The 24271-nt window shown below is 48.2% G+C and overlaps 1 protein-coding gene and 1 long non-coding RNA gene across 7 annotated transcripts; one reads left to right on the top strand and one right to left on the bottom strand.

Moving 5' to 3' along the window:
* Positions 1–241: 241 nt before the first annotated feature.
* acsl6 (acyl-CoA synthetase long chain family member 6) lies at positions 242–23923 on the bottom strand. Of its 6 annotated transcripts, none has more exons than XM_037466994.2 (22): positions 23665–23923; positions 13235–13350; positions 12486–12706; positions 11739–11853; positions 10741–10805; positions 9603–9704; positions 9423–9522; positions 9130–9308; positions 9001–9033; positions 8762–8813; positions 7766–7839; positions 7606–7683; positions 6564–6698; positions 5785–5919; positions 4802–4897; positions 4392–4464; positions 3264–3352; positions 3066–3182; positions 2823–2966; positions 2634–2735; positions 2484–2555; positions 242–2343 (listed from the first exon to the last, which is right to left on the bottom strand). In XM_037466994.2, exons 3-22 carry the CDS (start codon positions 12687–12689, stop codon positions 2203–2205), a joined length of 2106 nt encoding a protein of 701 aa, XP_037322891.1. In that variant the 5' UTR covers positions 12690–12706; positions 13235–13350; positions 23665–23923; the 3' UTR covers positions 242–2202. The 6 variants fall into 6 exon arrangements, with proteins under 6 accessions (XP_037322891.1, XP_037322890.1, XP_037322893.1 ...); XM_037466993.2 differs by lacking the exon at positions 23665–23923 and adding an exon at positions 19652–19776; XM_037466996.2 differs by lacking the exon at positions 13235–13350.
* Positions 19809–22897, top strand: LOC119215128 (uncharacterized). The gene is made up of 3 exons (XR_005120018.2): positions 19809–20147; positions 20246–20403; positions 21268–22897. It is a non-coding gene; the product is annotated as an uncharacterized LOC119215128 (long non-coding RNA).
* Positions 23924–24271: the final 348 nt, after the last annotated feature.

The raw sequence follows: 24271 nt of genomic DNA, 5'->3' as shown, positions 1-24271 counted from the left end.
TAGGAGCAGCGATAAGGTCTTTAAAGTAAATGTCAAAGGAATAGTTATTTGATGGCGCTGTGGATCCAAGCTGGGCTACAAACAATAATTTATAATAATAATACTATATTACTAATAATAATACTTTTTTGGTATTGCTACTTCTCCATATAGCAGTGCAAAGTTACATTCTTCACACATGTTGTCGAGACCACTTTCCCCGAAGGCAGCTGTAGAAGTAAAAACACTGTAAAAAGAGCCGAGACACTTGTTTAAAATCATTCCAGAATATTTTTTATTTCATTGCCCCATGTCCGATTCCCCGCCCTCCCTCGCCCCGATTGCTGCACTCCAATCATTACAAGGATATGGTGCTGATTCCATTTTATAGCAGAATAGATAAATAAATAGGTACAATTCATCTCACTACACGCAATAAGAGAGAGAGAAAAAATCATTCAAATCATTGATTCAATAAATATGCTTACATCTAGCTGTCCTCGTTTATGTACATCCACTTTGTTTATGCTTTGGGACGGTAATTAACTTAAAAAGCCTATACATTACTTCTATGTGTAAACCCTCCAAAAAAGTGTTTATTTTGTTTAAAAGTTGACCTACGTTCCTCGTGGGCTTCGCCTACGTCGCAAAGCCTTGCACTAGCAGAGGTGGCTGTGGGCAGCTGCATACAACCTGCTATAGTAATGGCCACAAGTCAAATGCTAACGGTGCTAGCATCGCAGGGCAAACTGCATGCTTTGCCCTGAGCCCTGGTATGGATCTTTTTTTTTTTTTTCTTCTTCTTTCTCCTGTTTTGAATTTCTTCCACCTGACGAACTAGTTGTGCAAAGACGGATGAAAAGAAAGATGCGATCGAGCCGGCCGCCAGAGTGCGAACCCTCGCAGTTTGTTTCAGTCCGCCACGTAAATCGAGGAGCATGCGACCCTAAAGCCACCGATCGCGGGCGCGCCAACACGTGGCGGCGGTCACGTGTTGGCGACAGCTACTGCTTTCACGTATGGCGGCAGCTACTGCTTTCGCGGCTGACTGTGGCTTGGGGGTCAAACTGAAGGTGTGAGCTCTGTTCTGTCAGATGGGGGGGGGGGGGGGGGCATCAGGTTCGATTAAATGGGTGGGGTCCATCCTTCCGTCCCACAGGGTTAGGCACCTCCTGCGCTTTACACAAAGACATCACGCTTGCTGTCGCACAAATGTGGATTAAGGTTTCGTTTGGCTGGTGGGTTTAAACAGAAGAAGAAGCAGATCAGAAGTGCAGGAGGATTGTTCAACGTGAAGGTGCTGCTGGGGGCGGAGCATGTGATGGTGTTTTTGGGTGGAGAGCAGGAATGGATTTAAGTCAGATTTAAAAGGCGTAAAGCTACTACGAGGAACTCTTAGTCGTGTTAGTCGAGAGGAAACCTCTCATCCTACTGCAGCAGGGTCTGACGGCCTGACCCGCAGTCCTGGTCCTGGTTCTCCCGGGCCTCCCTACCCTCCAGCGGGTCCAGTACTCTGTCCTGGGTCTCCAGAGAGGAGGAGCTCTGCTCCTGGAGGAGGAGACGCTGCTGCTCCTGCCAGGAGCTGAGCTGTCCTCCTCCCCCCTCCGGAGGCTGCGGTGAAGCCGGATCTGGTCTGTCCCCCAGTGGACTGGTCTCCGCTGGAGGAACCGCCGGTGTTTGAGCTGAAGGAGGTTCTGGTGAACCTGCATGATGTCATCTGGTTTCACCAGTCTGACCCGGTGTCACCGATGACATCATCAAGAAGAACTCTCTAGAAACAGACCATCTCCTCTCTGGCGGAGGTCTATAGAGGATCAGGACTGAGTTTATAGAGCATCAGGACTAAGTCAGACTGGTTCAGGACCAGTTAGAAGTTCCTCACAGTAGCTTTAAAATGAACAAATCCAACTAAGAGATAAAGTGAAATAGGCCTTGTTAAACGTAATGGCGTCTGTTCCTTGATTTGTTCTTCATGGAACATCATGTCACATGAAGAACAATCCAGATAAACTGGCTCAACCTTTTGAACATGTGCTTCATCACATACATCAAAAAGCATGGTATTCCACTTTATCCCCTTGATTTGTTTTGATCTGGGCATCTTAAATCTCCCGTGGTGGGACCGGGTTTGGCTTGCTTTTCCAGAAGCAGGTAAAGGTGTCACATCTTCGTCCCACCGCAGGTGAAGGGTCAAAAAGCAGATCGGATCGTAGCGGCCGGCCTTCACATGGAGACGCTGTCGTAGAGCCGGTCGATCTTCTCCTTGAAGAACTCCTTCAGCTCGGGCCGCTTGGCCTTTAGCGTGGGAGTCAGGAGGCCGTTTAGGATGGAGAACATCTCGCTGTGGATGTAGATGTCCTTCACCTTTAAGAGTGGAAATAATAGTTATTTCTCCAGGCCAGCGTGTTATAATGCACGATATAATGTAGGTTTGATTGCTTCAGGGACCATGAATAATACTACAACACCTGAGTCATGTATCTAGAAATATAGGTGTCCTGTACCTGCTCAAACGAGTGCAGGCCGCTGGCTTTGCCCAGACGCACCAGGTCCTCCAGGACGGCCTTCTTCAGTTCCTGTAGCCGACAGAAGAGCGTTATTCTCGCACACCTCTCCGGCGCATGACCTTCTCGGCGTTATGAAGCCCCACCCACCGTGTTTTTACAGAGGTCCTTGTAGGTGCCGAATATGCCTTTCTTCTTGGCCCACTCAGGCATGACTTCAGGGTCGGGGACCACGATGCCCACCAGACAGGACTGGAGAGACGAGGAGACAAAGGGTTGTTAAGGACTGAGGATACACACTGAAGGGACGGGGGGCGGGAGGGGGTGGACTTCAGGTACCTGCAGGCTGTCCCCGTGGACGTAGAGCTGCGCCACGGGCTCGCTCCTGATGTAGATGTTCTCGATCTTCTCGGGGGAGATGTACTCGCCCTGCGCCAGCTTGAAGATGTGCTTCTTCCTGTCGATGATCTTCAGCGTGCCGTTCTGCGACACAGAGGAAGAAACACAACAACCCCGCGTTACTCAACCTCACTGAGACACAGTGGTTCATGAGGTGGGGAGGGGGGGGGGGGGGGCACATACGGGCAGCCATTTGCCGATGTCTCCGGTGTGAAGCCAGCCGGCCGCGTCCAGCGTCTCGGCCGTCCTCTCCGGGTCTTTGAGGTATCCCTTGAACACGTTGGGCCCCTTCACGCAGACCTACGTGGGGGGTTGGGAAGGAGCTGTAAGGCATCAAGGTCGTACGACAGCAGATGCCTCTGTGCTCTCGTAGTTTCTCACCTCTCCCTCTCCTTTGGAGGCAAAGTAGTTCTTCTCAGGAACGTCCACCAGTTTGATGAGGTTACATGGCAGCGGCGCCCCCACGTGACCTGTTAACGGGTCCGAGCAAAGCTATCAGAACTCAATGGCTCGCCTTTCTTCTGTCTCAACTTGGACCGACAAAACAAAAGACCATACGAGTGTTCATTTGAAAGCAAACGTGTGAAGGGATCGGTCTGAGTGGAGCGTCTGTGTGTCTACGTAGAGCGTCTGTGTGTCTACGTGTGGTCTCAGCGGTGCCCAGCAGGGGGCGCCGCTGCACTACTAGAGTGGAGAATGCGGTTCTCCTGTCCTCGATTAACTCTAAAGGTCTGTGGACAAAAGAAGAGGATTAGGATATAACGTGGAATTAGGGGGTCGTGGGAACTATTAGTTCATTTCATTTATCAAGTTTCGTCACTGAATCACTGATTTCAAAATATGTGGATGCACCTGCCAATAACATTTATTTTTTTAATGTATTTGTTTATGTGGCATTATGTGCAATTATCAATAACATTAATAATATTAATAAGCACACTATGTCACATAAAATCTAAGCTTTAAGTCTTTAACGTTCTAATTCTAACTCTAAGTAGCTCTAATTGTACGTATAACACAGTGGATGAACATCCACCAAGAGACGAAACCCACGAAAACCCACGTGATGATGTTGTTGGCCAGCAGTTGTTGAGCAGCCCCCCCCCCCGCCCTCTTCTTCTCCTTTTACAGACTTCCCCTCACCCCCCCCCCCCCCCCCCCGCCCTCTTCTTCTCCTTTTACAGACTCCCCCTCACCCCCCCCCCCCCCCCCCCCCGCCCTCTTCTTCTCCTTTTACAGACTCCCCCTCCCTCTCGCCCCCACCGAACCCCCCCCGCGTGTAATAATACGTTCCCGGGGTTGCGTTACTATCTTAACGACACATCCGGGGGGGGGGGGGGGGAGCCTTCAGGAAGAAGCGGTAGACGTGTCGAGTGCACAGACTCTGACACCCACTGAATATCTTCTCGTGTGGGAGGCGTTTGGTGTCTGGAAGCAATAACTCTTCCCCTTCGGACCTTTGAAGGAGCCTCCAGTCCAGTGAGCCGGGTCAGTGTCACTGTCACTCACCTGGGGTCCAGTCTCCAGGTGTGGTGAAGGTGCAGCCAGCTGTGCACTCTGTCTGGCCGTACGCCTCATAAACCTACACACACACACACACACACACAGAGGAGGGGTTGTTTTTTGACCATTCTGCATGCGCTGTATGTACTTATCTAAGCCCCCCCCCACCTCCACTCCATCAAGCTGCCATGGAGACCAACCTGTCAGTAACTGCTCTCCCTGAAGAAATATGATCGGATTTAAACAAAAGCAGACAGCAGAACATAAAATATGTGTTTGAAGGTTAAACTATAGGCAGGATGAAAAGATAAAGATATATCATGAGGTTTGGATGGTGAGGGTGAGGCTCCTCAAAGAATAACACATAATATAAGTACATTAAAACATCTGCGTGTGTGTGTGTGTGTGTGTCTGACCTGGCATCCCAGAGCCGCTCTGAGAAATCCCAGGACACTGGGGGAGGTAGGAGCCGCTCCCGTTATTATCATCCTGAGTCGCCCTCCGAGGCTGGCCTGTGGACAGAGGGAACGCTCAATCAATGCGGAAGCATCTGTTTCAAAAGGATTCATATATGATGTGAATAACTTAACAATCGCAGAACATAACGGATCCTAAAGAGCCTTAAAACCTGCAATCCTTTCTAGTGACCAGCAGGGGGCGACTCCTCTGCTCCCATAGACGTCTATGAGGAAATGACTCTACTTCTGTGTAGTGACCAGCAGGGGGCGACTCCTCTGCTCCCATAGACGTCTATGAGGAAATGACTCTACTTCTGTCTAGTGACCAGCAGGGGGCGACTCCTCTGCTCCCATAGACGTCTATGAGGAAATGACTCTACTTCTGTGTAGTGACCAGCAGGGGGCGACTCCTCTGCTCCCATAGACGTCTATGAGGAAATGACTCTACTTCTGTCTAGTGACCAGCAGGGGGCGACTCCTCTGCTCCCATAGACGTCTATGAGGAAATGACTCTACTTCTGTGTAGTGACCAGCAGGGGGCGACTCCTCTGCTCCCATAGACGTCTATGAGGAAATGACTCTACTTCTCTCTTGATTTATTCCCTCAGTAAACATTGTAAACATGAGTTCATGGTCTCAGTCTCTAGTTTCAAGTCTTCTTCAATGCAGCATGATGTTCATTTAGTGAATGATGGTCCATTTAGAGTCAAACAGACCATGACGCAGAGGATGCTTTAGGGCGGGGCTTACTGTGAGCAGGTCGCCCCTTTTATCCAGAGGTCGACAGTTTCATCTCCAAATGTAGAATTTGTTTTTCGGACCGTGCAGCTGATTGAACAACAATGTGTAGAAAGGCTGCAGTGCGGCGGCAAGACGCACCGTTCAGACATGATTCACAATGATTCACATATTGTCGGGGGGGGGGGAGGGGGGGCGTTTACCTGAATCTTACTGAAGAAGATTTTATCCCAGACGCTGTCGCTGCGGATGATCCCGCTGCTGACCTCGGCGCCTTTTCTCTTGGCGGCGAAGTTGAGCAGCCAGCGCTTCAGCGGCGTGTTGGCCTGGCTGAAGATCTGCACGGCAACACAGCGATATAAACATATTCACTTATTCATGTGAAATGCCCCAACATGAGAACAACAGCAGGATTCCACGTAACAACTTCCACTTCCACAGCTATGAGGACAGTTGAAACGCATCAGCGCCTCATTGTGACCCTGGATTCCCTGGAAGCTGCAGTGAAGGGAAGTCACAGGGAACCCTTCGGATGACTGGTCCCTGACTGGTACTTTACAGCCACATGTGACCATTGCAACACACCCGCGTGTCACGGCATTTCGACTGTGACCACAGAGAGACATCTCCTCCGCTTTCTAACTACGCAACATTGCGGTGGCTTTTAAATTTCAGGAAACCTCGGAGATGCCGTGCGAATGAGACAGCGGCGATGTCATTACACTACATTACATCACGTGTCATTTAGCTGACGCTTTTATCCAAAGCGACTTACAATAAGATATAAACTCAGAAGAACAAGAGATACAAACTCAGAAAAACAAGTAACAAGAAAGTACATTTTTGATCAAATAAGCAGTTTCAAAACATGTTATAGAAAAGTGCTATTATAAGTACAATTTAAGTGCTACAATTTACGATTTAGGTCATATAGTTTACGGCAAACGCCTGCTCGAGGCCTCCTTGCCTCGCCTCCTCTCACCTTGTCGTACATGCGGTTGAGCAGCCGAGGCACCACGGGGAAGATGGTCGGCCGCAGGGCCTTCATGTCGTCCGGGAGGAGGCGGATGTCGCCCTGATAGAACCCGATCCGTCCCCCGTGGCAGTACACCACCGACTGCACACACACACACACACAAACAGGTGTCAAATGATCCAATGTCACATTATCGGTTTGGGTTCTTTGTGTGATCTAAAACGTCTTCGGGGGGGGCAGGTGATTCTTGGGCGCTTCCTGAAGAGCACCGTAAGCTGAGGCAGGACTCAGGGTGTGTGTGTGTGTGTGTGTGTGTGTGTGTGCCGGCATGCCGGGGGGGGGAACGGGGACCCCGTTACCGCGTGTGGGGTCGAAGGTCGGCCCCCTGATTGAGACAGTGCTGGGGTCAGGTGTGATTCTTTGTGGGGAAGTTGGGTGGTTTCCCGTAAGCGAGTCTCACGCTGCAACAGAACCTGCTGGTTGGACGTGATGCAACCCGACAGCACTCAGAGAGCTATTTATAACCTGATGGAAAAACAACACCGAAGGGCTCGGCAGGACTTTCCACAACCACAAGTATTACTAAATACCCAAATACCCGTCTGCAAGGTTTTTATTGAAAGGAATAATAACGTTTGCCTTTCGAGTCTGTGACGCCAGGGTTTATTTCTGATTTTAAAGATGATGTCACCAAAAGACAGATTTCATAGATTGTCAGTTAGGAATCAGCTACTCTGGGGGGGTGGGGGGGGGGGGGGGGGGGGGGTCTCAATGGAGCGGTTTCCTCTGGGAATAAGTGTGTGTGTGTGTGTGTGTGTCAGGATAGGAAGTGATGCAGCGTGGGCGGCTCTTTTAGGCTCACATTCATTCATCATCAGAGCTGGAAAACAAAACTCAAGAAGGAGACGGAAAGGGAAAACCGAGCCTCTCCCTCTGCCTCCCACACACCAAACAATGTTGGCCCGCCATCACAGCCGCCTAGCTCCGCCCCCCCACTCTGACATCACATAACGATCTCATTCCTGCTGGTGGCAGCCGGCTTGTTTACCTCGATGAGCCTCTCGAACATGTGAGCCAGCGGCAGGAAGGAGATGAGACAGTCGTCCTTGTTGGGAAAAATGACTTTCTGCACCAGAGACAAAAGGAAAGGAAATGAATGAATGAATGAATGAACACTTTAAATGTCTGAGTGTCAGATGAAGACTCACGTCTGTCACTCTGAGGAAGCCTGAGAAATCTGCCACCACGTTGCCATGAGTCAGCATCACTCCCTTTGGGTTCCCTGGAGAGCACACACACAAACACACACACACACGCACACACACACACACGCACACGCACACACACACACACACATGACTATTTAACTTAAATCCCGGCTCAGTCATGTGACTGCTTCCCTGCACATGTTGTGAATGGACCCAGTTCCACAGTGACTGAGCAGCCATTTCTCCTGATGATGGAAGCAAGGGGTTGTGTGCTGCATGTGGGGGGGGGGGGCTGGTTTCTCCCATAAAGTGTGTGGGTGTGTGTGGGTGTCGTCATTCAACCTGTTTTTTTTTGTTTCCCGCTTGTTGTGCAACCAGACCTCCCATTAAACCAATATAAAAGGCTTCCTCACCCATCGCCCTCCGGGCTTTTCCAGATAAGCGCCGTTTATGTAAAGCAGAGAGGTCACGAGTTCATTCTGCTGCTGCTGAGAAACTGAGGTAGTTTACAGTAAACGTCTGTCCTCCTGTCTCGCCCCGAGAAGAGCACTCGTCCCCAAAAGCACCAGAGTCACAGACACAAAGGACCTTCTGCCCCGTGCTGAATGAAATGTATTGTGCATGTATATATATAACGTACATATGTGTTACATACATATATGTTACATACATAGTTCATGCATTACTGGTCACCGGAGGGACAGAAAAGGACTTGTGTGTCGTTATTACGTTACACAACTGAGGCATTCAAAGATGATTCTACACATAATAGTGCACATTGGTTGTCTGGTGCGGGTCGTGTCTGCGTTTAGTCTCTCATGCATAACGCATCCGATAAGGAGTGAAGATGTTTGAACTTGCAGGCAGTGAGTGAGGCGGGAAATGCTCCCTGACTTGGTGCGACATGTTCTGCACTTTGTGGTACTCGACGCTGCTTTTTCCTTGTTGGAAGGCGCGGCTCTGCTCGGGGTCAAAGGGAGAGACGGCCGTCCTTACCTGTGGTCCCACTGGTGAAACACACGATGGACAGGTCGTCCGGTGCTGGTGGCTGTGGAGACAAAAGGCCACCAGTCAGAGAGTATTTATCCCTCTGTGTCCATGAGTGGTTCCCTCTGCCCAATGAACACCAGCCAAGTGTAAAGACATTACATTTCTTTTACTGTTCTGGACAGATCACTATGTCCATCATCACTCCGCTAAGTCCCGCCCCTCCAATGATCTACAGCCGTACTTACTACAGGTGTTCTGCAGTGGTCCCTCCCCAGAGCCTGTGAGAGGAGAACAACACAGCGTGAGGGACACCACGGCGACGTGGTCAGACTTCGGCTTCACATTAAAACGACTCGTGGACAGCGGTCACGCACCTCCACCTCCTGCATGGCCTGCACCAGGACGCCGCAGCGCTCGCCGCGCTGGACGAGGTCGGACTGGAAGGCGTCCATCAGGATGATCCTTCGCAGGCCGGGCGTCTCCTTGCGCTCCACGTTGTCCAGGAGCACCTGGGCTTTGTCCACTTTGTCGCAGATGACCGTGGAGATGTCGGCTGAAACGACACCGGGGCGACATTTGGATCCATTATAAATAAAACATCCTTTTTGTAGTCGTGTGTGTGTGTGTGTGTCTGTGTGTGTGTGTGTGTGTGTGTGTGTGTCCTCACCGGTGTTGATGATGAACCGTATGGCGTCGGGGCCCAGCGTGTCGTAGAGCGGAACCACCACCATGGAGTAGGTGTAGCAGGCCAGCTCTGAGATGATCCACTGAAATCAGTCGGGCAGGTCAAAGGTCAGCGCTTCATTAGGTGGACAAGCAGCACCAGAGAGAGAACAGAGCGAGTCACCTCGGGCCGGTTCTGGGCGAACACCCCGATGAACTGGGAGGGGTCGGGCCGGCAGCCCTGGTGCAGGAGGCCGGAGCCCAGGTACTCGGCCCGGGCCGTCACCTACGAGAAGGAGGGGGGGGGGGGGGGGGAGGGAAGCAGCTGATTGGACCAGGTGGAACCTCACTTTGATCTACGTTTAGTCACTGCAGACCACGATGAATCATCTCCTCGGCTTTAGTTTTCCTCTTTGGAGCGACGTCTGGCCTCAGGTCTTCATGCCGGAGGCTGAACGTGTGGGAAGCGCTGCTTCACTGCTAAAAGTCCAAATGTGGTTCAAACATTTCACAACAAGACTGATCACCATTATTCCTTCATCTTTGGATTCAGAATTCCGTGGTTCAGTTTCTTTTATTTGTCTTTGACAATTTCGGGATTCTTTTGTAGGTTTTGGCGTCATGATTAGATCAACAAACCATCCATCTGGTACATTGTCTATATTTTTAGAGTAAACAATGAATCAGAATAAAACTATTTGAAAACCACAATAAGTCGCAGCGTAAACGTTTTCTGTCACAATCACTATTAGCAAAACTATCGCACTCTAACGACGTCATCAATGATTCCACGACGCCAACGAGAGCCGAGGACCCTCTTCTAATAACTGATCGTCATGGCGATGCCAGGCCTCGTTGCCGGGCAGATTTTGATGCTTGTAATAGTAAAATATCCCATAACAGTCTTATGCTTATTGTCTGTATTCAAGTAGAAGCAGAGTCGCTGCAGGTGTGTCTGAAGAAAAGAGGGCAGTCAAACACGCTGTTATCCATCTTCTCCGTGGTTCTTATCTCATCTTGGTTTGCAGTGTTTCATACCTGCCACTGAAGTGTGTATAAAAGCTCAGTGTTCCGTCTCCACAGAGCGTGCACAGAGTGCAAACTACACCCGAGTGTCTCCTCAAATGATGATGATGACGAGATAAATGCATTTCTTATTTCTTATAACTGCAAAACATGCGACAAGCGTCTGCAAAAGTAGGACTAAAGACCTCTGGGAGATGGAGCGTGAAGGTGCTCATTCGAAAGCTGAGAGGGAAAGTGTGTGTTTGGGGTTTCACTCCCCAGCTGTGTTTGCTCTGAGCAGATGAGACGTCACTCACCTCTTTGTAGGAGATCCATTTGTAAGGCTGGTCGGGGAGTCGGGAGCCCAAGCACGGCCCGTCCCCTGTGGGACACGCGGTGAGACGTTAGAGGACAATACACGCATTGTGCCTGGGGATGTTTGCGAAGACACGGATGTGTCTCCTGAATGCTGCTGAGTACATGCAGCTGTCTGCTTGTCACTTTGAAGTTTCATTCCGATCGGCCACATTTTGACACACTTTAATCCTGATATATTTACATGAAACAGTATAATAAGACTAGATCAATGAAATGAGCGTCTCTTTGTGCGTCTTCTCTGGGGACCAGGTGAGCTTTTAGAAATGTCTCCACATTGTGAGTCAGTCACCTGGTCACAGCTTCTCTCCTTCAGTGAGCCCTGATGCTGTTACCGTTAGCAACGGGGGCCATCGCCATGGCAACCAGAGGATTCATTTTTTTTCCTGCTGTCTAAAAGGAAAAATGTGTGTGTGTGTGTGTGTGTGTGTGTGTGTGTGTGTGTGTGTGTACTCTTTTACAGTACATCCAGCAGCCTGGACCTCTATGCGATGGCAAAAGAGGTGACTATTAAAACTGAATAATGAGTATTTGTGCAGCGTTGTATGTAAATCTGCATCCTTCTGAGCAGTTGGTGGTTTTGTAAATTGAATCTATACATTTTATCCATCAGCAGCTCAGAAAACATGTCAGCTAGGTTTTAGTCCATAAAATCTACTTCTTCAGAGAAGTTGAAACGGTTGCTTTTTTGGTGTCAAATGAATTTGACGTTATCCTTTGATCTGTTTGTTGATCCTTCTCTTGGTCTTTAATCCGTTCTATTTTAGTTTGTGTTCTATGTTTTTAACCCCTTTCTTCAGCGTGTATTCATAATCTCATATGTCACCCCTGTAGATAAAATGAATAAACATCTCTCCGTATGAGTGTGAACATCTGTCTGCAGACAGTGTGTGTGTGTGTGTGTGCAACACTTTAATAATAGTGCTCACACTCCACCCACCAGATATGTGGAGGCCTCTCTGGAAGACCTCGTACATGGTCCTGGCGTCGTCATGGTAATGACTCAGCAGCTTGGAGCGGTCGCCCATCATGGAGCGGCGACCTCCGTCCTCCTGCTGTCGCAAACACCGTCAAACACCGTGAAGCACTGACACACCTCTTTCTCTCTTACAGTCAAAACCCCCAAACACCAACATCCCCCCCTCCTCCATCGTGAAGAGGTCTCCTAATCTGTGTCGGCTCATTACGACATCCGCTTTGTATGTGTGCGCTTCTCATTTGTTTGCAGTACACAGCAGACACGGGGCTGTGTGTGTGTGTGTGTGGGGGGGGGGGGGGTGGTTGTGGTTGGGATGGTAATTAAGGTAAAGCAGGGGTGGAATCGAGGGCACGCTGCACCTGCAGCTTTTGTTGCATTCAACGATGTGACACACAGTAGTGTTTAGTGATTTAATATAATAGTGTAGCTGTGATGCAGTTTGTTATTAATAATAATAATAAGTCAGGATATCTGCTCACAGCCCAGATGACACATGGTTATAAATGTGTGGGTCAATGGATAACAAAATACTAGAGTTAATGTGTGTGTTACACGTGACGTCTTTCTACCTGAATGATTGCTTTTATTACTGAATAATGCGACCGGAGGCAGTAGGGCGACCTGCTAATTACCCACGCTGCACCTGACATACTTTCCCCCTCTTTAAGCGGCGTGAGAAAAGAAGGCGGCGTGCTCGGGACGTCTTACCGGCACCTCCTCGGACTGGTGCAGCAGGGAGCAGGGCGCCGTGATGGGCCGCGGCCTGGTGGCCAGCCAGTAGGCCAGCACGGCGGTCAGAGCGCCGATGCCCACCAGCGTGGAGGTCGGCAGGGAGCGGAAGAACTGCCCCAGCTCCTCCATCTCCGGGATCCTCAGGCCGCTCATCATCTCCTGGGCCTGCATCTTCTCCATCAGGGTGGAACTCAGCTCTGGGGGCAACAGAAGGATCTCGTTGACTTCTGATGTGCACATCCAGCTGATGAATAGATGAATACAGTTCACAGGCAACTGTGCTTCATATAGTAACATTTAAAAAATGACTCCACTCTTGATTTGTTCCCTCAGTAAACAAACTGGAGTTTATGGTCTCGATCTCCTTCAGTACATCATGATGTTCATTTAGTGAACGATGGTCCATTTAGAGTCAAACAGACCATGAAGCAGGGGATGCTTCAGGGCGGGGCTACACAATGATTGACAGTTGGCTACAGCATTGTCGGTCCAGGTGAGTCTTCTAAAAACTTAAAAATTCACTTTTAAGTTAATCTTAGACCAAATGGTTTTAGACTTCTGGTTGCAAAAAGAAAATGTCAAAGGTCAAAATGCTGAAATTGTCCCACATTTTAGCTGGACGGGGTTTAAAATCGATATTTGGTGGAATAATTGTTTTAATCATAACCTTTATGCATCATGACATGATCAATCAACACCATATTAAAAAACGTTTAGCCTCCCACCTGCTCTGACTTTTAATCACTCGAGTCCATCTGAGTGCTTTATCACCGGGTTTCCAGGGGTCTTCCCCCACATTCCGGCTTCTACTGTAAAATCAGGCCAGAGCAGATAATCCGTGCTGCAGCACACACACACACACACACACACACACACACACACACACACACACCGTGAGATGCATGATACCATTTGAGGGGAAACTGGCTGGAAAGTGAGTCAGAGACAGCATCACCCGACCAATAGCGTGAAAGCACAGCCGTGGCTCACAGCCAATCAGAATCACTTCCTGTCTGCTGTTTCGCCAGCTCATCAACACACGCGCGCGCACACACGCACACACACACACACACACACACACACACGCGCATGCAGAGGCGTGCGTGTGGCCGCAGACACACAGCGAGGCCGATAGGTACAGATATATCTGAGGCCGTGGGAACTTTCTCACTCGTTTTTAGTTTTCTTCACTTCTTCTTTGCTGAAAGGAAGCTGCATCACGCTTCACCCCCCCCCCCCCCCCCCCCCCATGCAAGACCCTCCCCCAGAGGAAAGGCTCCGTCTTACCTCTTAGTGTAATGAGGTTAAGTTATTTGTAACTTTTCCTTCTTATTTTCACTCAAAACAAGATGTTTCTCCAAACTCAGGCAGTTTTTTAAGCAAACCTCTAACATCTGCTTTTAATATATTTTATATATATATATATATATATATATTTTAGGATATAACACCCCTTAAAGGTCGATATATTGAACATTTCACTTTGCACAGGGGCACATGAAGCCCACTTGTCTGATTGTGTTCATTTTTGGTGATCTGTAAAACGGCGAAAAAACACATTTTATTTCCTATAAATCCTTCACAATAAAAGTCTCCCTTTATTTTGTCTGCTTACTTTTCCTCCCTGCAGTACTTTCAGACCTTTATATTTTTGAAGTATTTGCTACTTGGACTCTTGGACCCTTTTTAAACGTTCTGTTCAAGTTGTGACAGCCCGACCGTTTGTCTGATGTGCCGTTTGTCAAGTGCCTTTAAACCCGCAGGACTCTTCACTTCTCTTTATCGTTTACTGCCCTGAGCAGTTTGTTTCCTCTTTTCTCTCTTTATTGTCGCTGCATCTCTGCGCTGCAGTTCCAGTTCACCTTCTGGGGAGCTGCTCCACTTCTGAGAAATGTCTAACGGGACAGTAAATACTAAAAAGACACGTTGCTTCTTGAGTTAAGCAACATACAAATGTGGCATGCTGTTGTTAGCTTAGCTTAGCTTAGCCTACAGGCTATGCTAATAGCTTGCTCTGCTCAAAAAGCCTTCGTTGAAGTGGCTGAATCATTAAAAGAGGCAACACGCCAACAAACAGGTCAAATCCCAAAAAGGATGAGCAACCAATGGGAGGCGATCACATGACCCGCAGGCGAAACTATGTTGTGTGATTGAATTATTGGTATTGTGCAGTTGTGCCTCTGCAGCACAGTGGGGGCCCGTGGGGGCCGCTCAGCCTGCTGGCCGACGCAGAGCCACAAAGTCAAAGCTTCTTGGTCCTTTGCTTTATAAATGCGACACATTCTTTCTCTTTGCACGGCTTCTTTCTTCCACACGACTGCAGCGCGGTGGCGGCGCAGCAGCCAGACGGACGCAGAGGTGCACGGCCTCTCGTGCACGGCCTCTCGTGCACGGCCCCCAAATGTCTGATGTGTTCAATGTGACAACGTCAATGCGATTTGATTGATTGGCTCGGGGACAAGTGGATGCTCCCACGTGGCTCCATGTGACAGATCTTTTCCATTGTCGCCGAGGGCCACGAAGCGCCGAAGCGTGTCATAAAACAGACAAACCATGTGACGCCGCACAACTACCTCATCTCATCTGGAGAGGAAAACACAATCGCTTTAGTTGGATTTTATGATCACAGCTTCTGAGATTATTTACTCTTAGAGTTCACTAGTTTAGAAACCTTTTTGAACTCATTTCTTCACCAACATCAAGGCTCAAAGGATGAGGTCCTTTTTGAAATGAAATGCCAAACGACCCACTATTTAACATCCAAAAACACAAACGATTCCCTCCTCGAGGCCGATGGATTGCAAGCTGACGCGTTGCCATGGTTACGCACACATACAGACTCAGAATGAACCAAAGACCCTCTGTGGTCCGTTTTACTTTTGGATTACGTAGAATTATTGTCATAAATAGATACATACATGGTGATCTAAATAAAAAAGGTGCTCAGAAGAAATGTGTTGGTTGACCTCAGGTCAGGTGACTCTTTAAGGGAGGGGGTGCGTTCAGGGCCCTAAAGGCCACATGCTGTCAGATAAATGACACATGAAAGGTCTCTAGTTCTTCTATCTTCTTTAGAATGAACATCAAGCCGCTCACATTGGATTAAAAAGCAAAAACAAATCTCCTAAATATGATCTAAATGTGAGATTTAAATAACCACATTAGATGAACAAGGCTTCTCTCTGCAACAGATGGTCACTCTGCTTTCCCTTAACCTAAACAACGCTTCTCAGGGACACACACACACACACACACACACACACACACACACGTTGGGGTCTCGGAGTGCGTCCTCCTGTTGCCTCCTACAACGAGTGTTGCTTCAGCTGAAGAACAGCAGGTCACCAACAACAAAGACCTCCATCAGCCGGTGGACTCAGAGGCCTGAATTAGTGAAATCATGTTTATGACTGAAAGGAGAGAAACACACATTACAGGTTGATTTAAGGATTCTGACACTTCTGTAAGAGCAGAACTAATATAGTTCATATTTTATTATTGTGTTGTCATTTCCCTTTAAAGTCATTACTTACTATTAGTGTTATTACAACTTGTAGTTGTCTTTTATTAAAATATATGTATCAACATTTTAATATTTTGTATTGTAAGTTTTTTGTATATTCCGATTTATTTACCTGGTTTACCAAATCATTTCTATTTCATTTTTATTTCCAGCTGCTCTGAGGCAAAGATGGCTGCCCTCAGAACGACGCAGCGGCGGAGGCTTTGCAGGCGCGGCTGGAGCTCAGTCCACTCGCCGTGACCTCTGAGGCTTAAAGTGGAGGGAAAAAAAGAAGAAGAAAACGCACCCCAGCGTCCTTAAGCCCCGCCCCATCGGGCCATCAGAGGGCCGCCACCAGTGATTAGAGTCCGGCGTGGGGAGATTACAGCCTGTTAGCACAGAGGGACGATGACCAGCAGTAACCTCACGCTATTTAAAGACTCGCATCAGGGCTTTTCATCTAATGCTTCTTCCTCCTTTTTACCGATTGCATCTTAAAAGACACGTCATCAACGAGAGAGAAAAATCCCCAAACGCTGTTATCTTCTAACGATGCACAGTCCGATCGAGAGGGGAGCGTCCGTGATGCCAATGTGAAAGATATACTCGCCTTCACTTTAAAAAAAAGGGCTTCTTCTTCTTCTTCACTAGCAATGGACCACGAAGAGTCGTCATTCCTCTGCTCAGAGCCTTCAGCCCGCTTCCTCCTGCACAACTCCATTCATTCAGGCCTCCAAGAGGCAGCAGGGTGCCAAAGCAATGCGGAGGGGTTAGAAGGCGTGACGTGTGTGTGTGTCTGTGTGTGTGTGTGCGTGTGTATCACTCAATAACTGAAGTGATCACTTTCAGTGTTCAGATTAAACTGAGGGCAGCGAGAGGAAGACAGCTGGCTGCGTTATTGGTTTGGGCCCGACCGGCCACCGTATCACACCACCCTCTGCTCCCCCCCCCCCCCTCCCCTCTCTCCCTCCCTCCCCTACCTCTTGATCTCCCCAACCCCCACCCACTGAAACACCGGCACAGCGAGCGCACACGTAGTCGGTTGATATTTGCATGTTTTTAACCAATGACACAGGCCCGTTTGATTTGACTCCCAAAGTGAGGAGACGCCTAAACACACACATCCCTGCACAGGTGTAGGGTTTGAGGTTCGGCGAGGACGAGGACGTTGTGCATTGCTAGGACGGCTGACCCATGAGAGAACTCTAGCGGGGCCTGGCTCAGCACTTTGGTCGGAGCCATTACTGGCCAGCGGGGGCCACGCCGTGAGGACGCCGGTGCAGTCTGCATGCTGAATCAGCAATAAGCTGAGAGCTGATATTACTCTGATCTTTAGAGAGAGAGGCAACCACAGTTCAGGGTTATGTGCCTCAACCCTGGAAAGAAAAGAAAAGCCCTTTCTCTCTTTTTTAAATTAAACCGTCAAAAAAGGAAGTGCTTTCCTGCACTGTGAAAAACAGTCAAAGCATCGTGTTGTTCAGTTGTACTCATTTAGGGGCGAGCTAGCATGCTACTTCCACAATGCTAACTGAAAAGAAGCCATTGAACTGCTGTTTTATATGAATTAAACGACTCTTCACTCTCCTTGTGTTTATGCTTAAATGAGTATTGCGAAGGGTCTGTTATGGCGACTAAATACAGTACAAACTAATCCATATATGTGAATTAGATTGTACAGGTGTGCTAGCGATTAGCATTAGCACCAAGCCGGTGGATCGGGTGACGCATAGGAGACATTTAGAAGACAATTTGAGGCTAGAATTAAAATATGTTGGACTAAAATGCAACGATTTGGACCTGACTGCATCCCCAAAATACAAAATAATATTATTTGTTTATTGGCTAAATAAAGCATCTTCATCTACTTCATGGTTTGAGGTCATAATAACTTTTAGCTGTGGGAATACCCACAGCTCCATTTGTCTCATAACTCACAATAATCGCTGCCAGTGCACATCAGCGGGCGTTTATTACACAGCAGGCACACTCAACATTCATTCCGTCACATTATGCAGTCATGCAGTGCTTCTTTAATTTGCTATTTGGTTTTCAACATTCTCTCAATCCCTCTGACTCCCTCCTTTCTTCATAACTCTATGAAGTTACCCTCCCAAAAGTGGGTTGAATGACAATGAAACATGGACAGGTACCATCCTAAATATGTAGATACTTCAAAAAACCCCTTTCGATGAATTTCTTGCCACAGGGTGCGTAACTCCACCGTCCTGTTTAATGAAATATTGAGGAGGGAAAAAGAATAGGTTTACGGTCTGTGTGGGGCAGCACTCAATGCTGATTGAATGAATTATTCATGTTTAGGAGCAGCAGGGTGTTGGGATGTGCCGACAGGTTAAAGGTGTCATGTTTAGTTTTCAGCCCAACTGTCCCTCTTAAACAACTCTTGAACCTCTTATTACGATATTTAAAAAAAACATCACTGCAAGATTTGAATACGATCGCACCAACTAACGGGACTATATTCTCTATACTCGCGGAGGAATACATAATTACACCTGTTCACAACCCAGCCTCGTTGTGATCTACCGACACAAAGAATCAGCCACTGAGCATTCACGCCATTTCTCTCACGTCACCACAACCAAGTCACCTTCATCCGCCCCTGATCTGAAACGCCGTCGAATGGAGATGATTTCTTTGGAATTGAGATGATTTCTTTGAAAAAATGGAGATGATTTCTTTCCAATAGAATCTCCTCGCGCACATGCAGGGCGCCGGGACGTCGGTGTCCGGAGAACCGGCGGCTCTGCGCCGGTTACTTTCTTTTCGCCGGTAGGCCGCAAGCATTTCAGCACCACGCGTCTCCCGGACAGCTCCGTCCAATCAGACGCGGCCGTTCGAGGTGCGTCATCCTTCCTCATCCTCTCCTCATCCTCCCTCCCTCCATCACCGAGGCATGGCGGTGGAGAAGTACCGAGTACACTGCTGAAACACGCCGAGTGCCACAACCGGCGCCCGGTCAGAGCGGCGCGTCCGACGTGGAATGAACGTGCGCCGGGTGGATGTTAGCGGGAAGGTCGTGAGACGCTCCGCCATCCAAGTGACGTATGTCCGGTTCCTACGCACAATGTCGCACGACCTTAGCAGCCGGTCGGCCTCAAACGCACCCGTTTGACCGTGTTGCGCTGCCGGTGACAGCGGTTCGTTTACCGGGTTTAGTCACTAACATTAAAAACACACGCACACGGAAATGCGCTGTGCGCGATGACCCGCACGCATTGACCGCATGGCAGCGCCGGCAAGGGGGGGGGGGTCCCTCCGCGTCGGGCTGCCGAGGAGCCCACGAGCAAGGCTCCCATCGGAGCTAAAGCCTGCTGCTGAGATGTCACACGTTTGAATTTAACGTTCAAGCACGTGTGGGGGTTTTTCGGACAAATTGTGCACGTCACATGCGTCGTTACAGTGCTGCGGGGCGCCGAGAGTCCAACGCACCGCGGTATTTATTCACAATGCAACAAACGCTCTGCACAAAAAGAACACAAACGCCACAACCTTCGGCGTGAATGTCACACGATGCGCCTCAGCCTCCGGGAGGGGGTAGAGGGGGGGGGGAGGCAGGTGCATCCGCGATGCTAAATCATTGCAAACCGACAATCAGCTCGGAGAAACGTTGAGAACTCACCTAAAATAATCCAGAGCGACCCGGAGACCAAAACGAAGGCGAGCATGTCTTTCTCATTGAGTCAGCTGTGCCGGTGCAGGAGCGGCTCAGAACTGCAGCATCGACTGCAGCAAGTCACCGACAATCTGAGGGATTAAGAAGGAGGGGGGGAGGGGGGGAGGGCACAATGTATCTGAGGTAGACCACAGGAGGGAGGTGTGGGGGGGGGGGGGGGCGCTGGGCAGGAGATGGCGACCGGCAGGGCTTTAATAGTGGAGAGGAGAGGAGGAAAAATAAATAAACCAGGACCTAGTGGAGCATCCTCCCCCCTCCCTCCCTCCCTGGGGGGGGGGGTTGTCCACCTTCACCCAGTTGGCTGCTGCGCAATGGCTGACTCCCGCTGCGGGGGCTGAAAGGTCGGCCGGAAGATGCGATCTGCGTCAAGGTTAGCGGGCAGGACGGGTCCGCTCCCCCCGGGACGCACAGAACGCTCCTCCGTCCCCTCGTTGTGCTTCAGGTGCGAAACGTGTTCCTGAAAAGCAGCCTGAGAATTCGCCCTTAAATACGCGTGGAGATTTGATTTCACGTTTTTCATGTGCATGTTTATTTTGACAGTGAATTGATGGTGAAAAGCAGCTGTGCTATTCTGGGTCCGCGGCACATCACACCATAAACGTCCCTGCAGCGGAGCAGCGCGTTTTGCGTCAGGGTCACGTGGTGCGCTAAGGCCCTCCCCTTGAACTAAAGTAACCTTGAGATGGGCCGATAAAAGGGTGAGTGACAGCAGCGACACGGGGGAGATGCAAAAAACAGCCATTAGACTCTGTTTGAGTCAATAATAATACCATTATTTTGTGGTATGTTTGGCTCTACACTTTTTAAGCCATTACCAGCGGATCTGAATTTGAACACAATTGTATCCATTGACTACATTGATTTGAAAAAGGCAACTACCTACTAAGCAAAAACCACTAAAGCCACATGCTGCCTTTTGAGGGCAACATGCAGAAAGAAATATCTAATATATTTTATATTTAGAGCAGTGTTGTTAATATCGAGGAACAAAAGTCCGCTGGATTTGAAAAAGGATCCAACTTAAAAAGCCGCTCCTGAGATGCCGACTCTTTAGCGATGAAAGTAGAAAAGACACCCAGTGAGCAACAATTACAGCGTCCTCAAAAGGATGATTGTGGACATGGACGAACACACAGCTCCTATCAGCACGCACACATGTTGGCTGTGGCCCCTTGTGGTCAGGAGAAGTGACTCTCTGAAGTAGGAACAACAGGTTTGAAGGTCACCAAACATTACTTCCGGTTTTCAGGGGCAGGGCCCTCAATGGTAGACCTGGACCCCCCCGCAGGCGCTTCTGCTAATTCATCCTCTTAGCGGTGAAAATGTGTGCGCGGCAGTGTTGCGTTTGTGTGAAACTCCTCATCTTTCCTGTGTTTTCATTTCACAGCCAGATTTCCATTTCAACCCGTTACTTGATTACAGTATTGAAAAAATACTGTTTTTAGAGGTTTAGGCAACGAAACAACTTGGGTCAGTTTAGTAAAAGCGTGTCGTCACGCGTTGAACGATGTGCCATTACTGAAAAACATCGTGAATGAATGATTCTGCATCTTCTCTCCCAGGTTCTGGATGGATCGTCCTTCAGAGAAGCACAGCTTCAGGGCCGGTGAAAGCTAAACGGACGGCTCCTTCATATCTGCTGCTGAGATGCTGCATCCTCCTCCACCACCTGGGGGGTTTGTTTCTCACAGGTGTCCCCGGCAGTGGCGCTTAATGTCTTATTGTGTCGCTGTCATGTGACTGACCTGATTAAATGAGTCGCCGCTAATCTGTCTCTCACCGCCTTCCCGTCCTCTCCGTGTTCTGTGATCCAGCAGAGGAGGAGGAGGAGGAGGAGGAGGAGACACACGGGACAGCGAGCAGAGACAGTCTGGCTGAAGAGGAGGTGTCCAGGAAGGGAGACACCTCCTCTTTTGTCAAAGTCGGCAGATCGTGACCGAGTTACCTGAAACACCTGTTACCGAATGCAGATATTTATTTGTTTTGCAGCGGGATCAGAAGGAGTGTGTAAAACACAATATCAAAGTGCTCCTCCTATTACCACAGAAATGGGAGTTTTGGGTTCAGGTCAAGGGTCAAAGGGGATAAATAACAGAGATTAACTTTCTCCTCCTCTGCCATGGTGGTGATGAATTAGGAATTCCTTGTTTTCCAAGGCCAAAATCAAGCGTAAATCATGACATGTCCTTAAAATATGTGGTCAACCACAGACCTGTGGTGTTCCTTCCTTTAGTGGAGGCCGCATGTGGTGCTTAAAGTAGAATGAGGAAACCATGTGGCCTGCTTCACTGTGATCATTTCTCAGGAAAACATTGAAAGGTACCTTGAGTTATAAAATCCGACGTTGAAGCACATTTGCACTGGTGGGAAGAGAACAAATAACCTGCCGATCAATCTTTGCGTGTAAAAAAAAAAGTATGAGTAAAAGATTGATGGGAATAAATGTATCTTATCTGTCCACATGTTTTCCAGCACTAGAGATAAGACGCTGCCATCTGAAGCGTGCATCACTTTGACCCAGTGACTCTGGACTCATCGCACAGGTTTCACCAGTAAACACGTTCCTCGGAATGAACAGATCAAATGAGACGAGACCTCGGTTTTCACTCCGAACAGCAGTAAGGAGGGTTGTTTCTTAGACTCTACGATCGTAGAAAAAGAAAAGGACAAGTGAAGCTTAGTGAATGTCATTTGTTGACCAGTTGTTTCCAGCCTCGTTGGCTCCTCAAAAGCGATTTCCCCTCCAAATGTCTCAGATGTTCTGACAGCTTGAGGCTTGAAGTATAAACTCCAATATTTCTCAAACTAGAAAGATGGCAAAAAAGTCTGAAATAAATACTTAATAAAAAACCCCAACATGGATCTATCTGCATTTATTTAGCCCCCAGGAGCACGCGGCAGCAGTCTGGCCTGAGCAATGTTTATGTCATTTACGGAAACTCCAGTTAACTCATGTCTGTACTGGTTTCCGAGGATGTCTTTAGATCAGTGTGTGGATACGGTGATCTAAATGCCTCCTCTGCAACAGGTTCTACAGCACAAAGCCTCTACTAATGAGCCGAGGAAAAACCGGAGGAAGTCTGATATTCAGGAAATGCTTCTGCAATGGGATGAAAAACACCCACGAGGCCGTCTTCCCTTCCAGGAGTTCTTATATTCACGGTTACTTTTTAGTAACACCTATTAGCTGCGTGCTCCCTGACCTTTGGAAGATTCTTCATACAATAACATTTTATAGCATAGAAAGGAAAACATGAGATAACATGTGCAGCTCAACTGAGAAGGCCATGAGCAAGACCAGTGACATCCAGAAGGAGAACCTGAACTCAAATTGGTGTAAAATCCAGGCCTAACAGGGTATAACTGTCTATAACCCCCCCCCCCCCCCCCCCAAACCCCCCATGCATTGACCTGGTGTCGCTGGGCTGATAAAGCAGATGGTCTGAAGGCTTAAGATGCTGGTCTCACCCCCAAAGCCTCGTGTTACTGTCCCTTCGTCGCAGGTGTCCTAATAATCTGAATCGCTATCGCTGAGAGCACAAGGTGCAACAAAAGAGCTTAAATAGATCGCAGCATGCAGAGCTAAATAAGGTGCAATGGTCCCTCTGAAGCCGAATGAAATCCCAGATTTAGATTAAGTTAAGCAGCTGTGTAATTGTTCTAGTATTTCCATATGAAAGTATCTTAATGTGCAGATGAATCCAAACCAGCTGCAGTTGTAGCTGAGCTAACGCTATAGTGGTGTAATAGTATTAAGCAATGCTGTAAATCATTAACATCTCCATCCGCCATGTCCAATTCCTTCTATGTTTAACATACTTTGGCAATAAATGTTCCTGATTAGCATTAGCACCTACAATTAGAAGGAATATATAGTTTTAAAAAAAGGTTAATAGTGTTAACATTAATGTGAGCACTTAAACACACAATCAGACTGCATGTGGTAAAATGTACGTTACCTTAATTTCTTTAAGTATTCAGATGAACCTCCCAAACATCCGAGCTGCAGTCTGCAGCGTTTCACAGCAGCTCGAGGAATAAAAGACTGAATGGAACAGGCGGTAAATAGTTGTATCAGTCAGTAAACCCCGTTAAGTAAAGTTCAAATAGCTGCTGTGAAAAAGGGGCTAAAAATGAAGGAACCAGCGGGTCAAGACGACCCGACCCAGTAGACACCAAGTCACGCCACTGCTTCACTTTACACATGAAGATGTGCTACACAAAGATGTTAAGGGTTATAATGTTTTAATAAATTAATAAAAATCAGTCAGGTTACGTGCATCAACGCATCCATCTGTACTACCTAACTTATCATTATGTTTATAGTTCCTGCTTATAGTCCACCTACATTTAAATGCACTAATGTGCATAATGTGTACTTAATACCTCAATCACTCAATATCCCATATTATATAACTTCTATCTGTAAGATACGTATTATTATCTGTATACTGTACCTACTGATATTGCACTTCTGGTTAGATGCTAAACTGCATTTCGTTGCTCTGTACTTGTACAAGTGTGATGACAATGAAGTTGAATCTAATCTAATCTAATAATTACTAT

This window comes from Pungitius pungitius, chromosome 16 (assembly GCF_949316345.1).
Source record: "Pungitius pungitius chromosome 16, fPunPun2.1, whole genome shotgun sequence".
Lineage (NCBI taxonomy): Eukaryota > Metazoa > Chordata > Actinopteri > Perciformes > Gasterosteidae > Pungitius > Pungitius pungitius.
The sequence above is the reverse complement of the archived record's forward strand: the minus strand, read 5'-3'. Positions and strand labels throughout refer to the sequence as shown.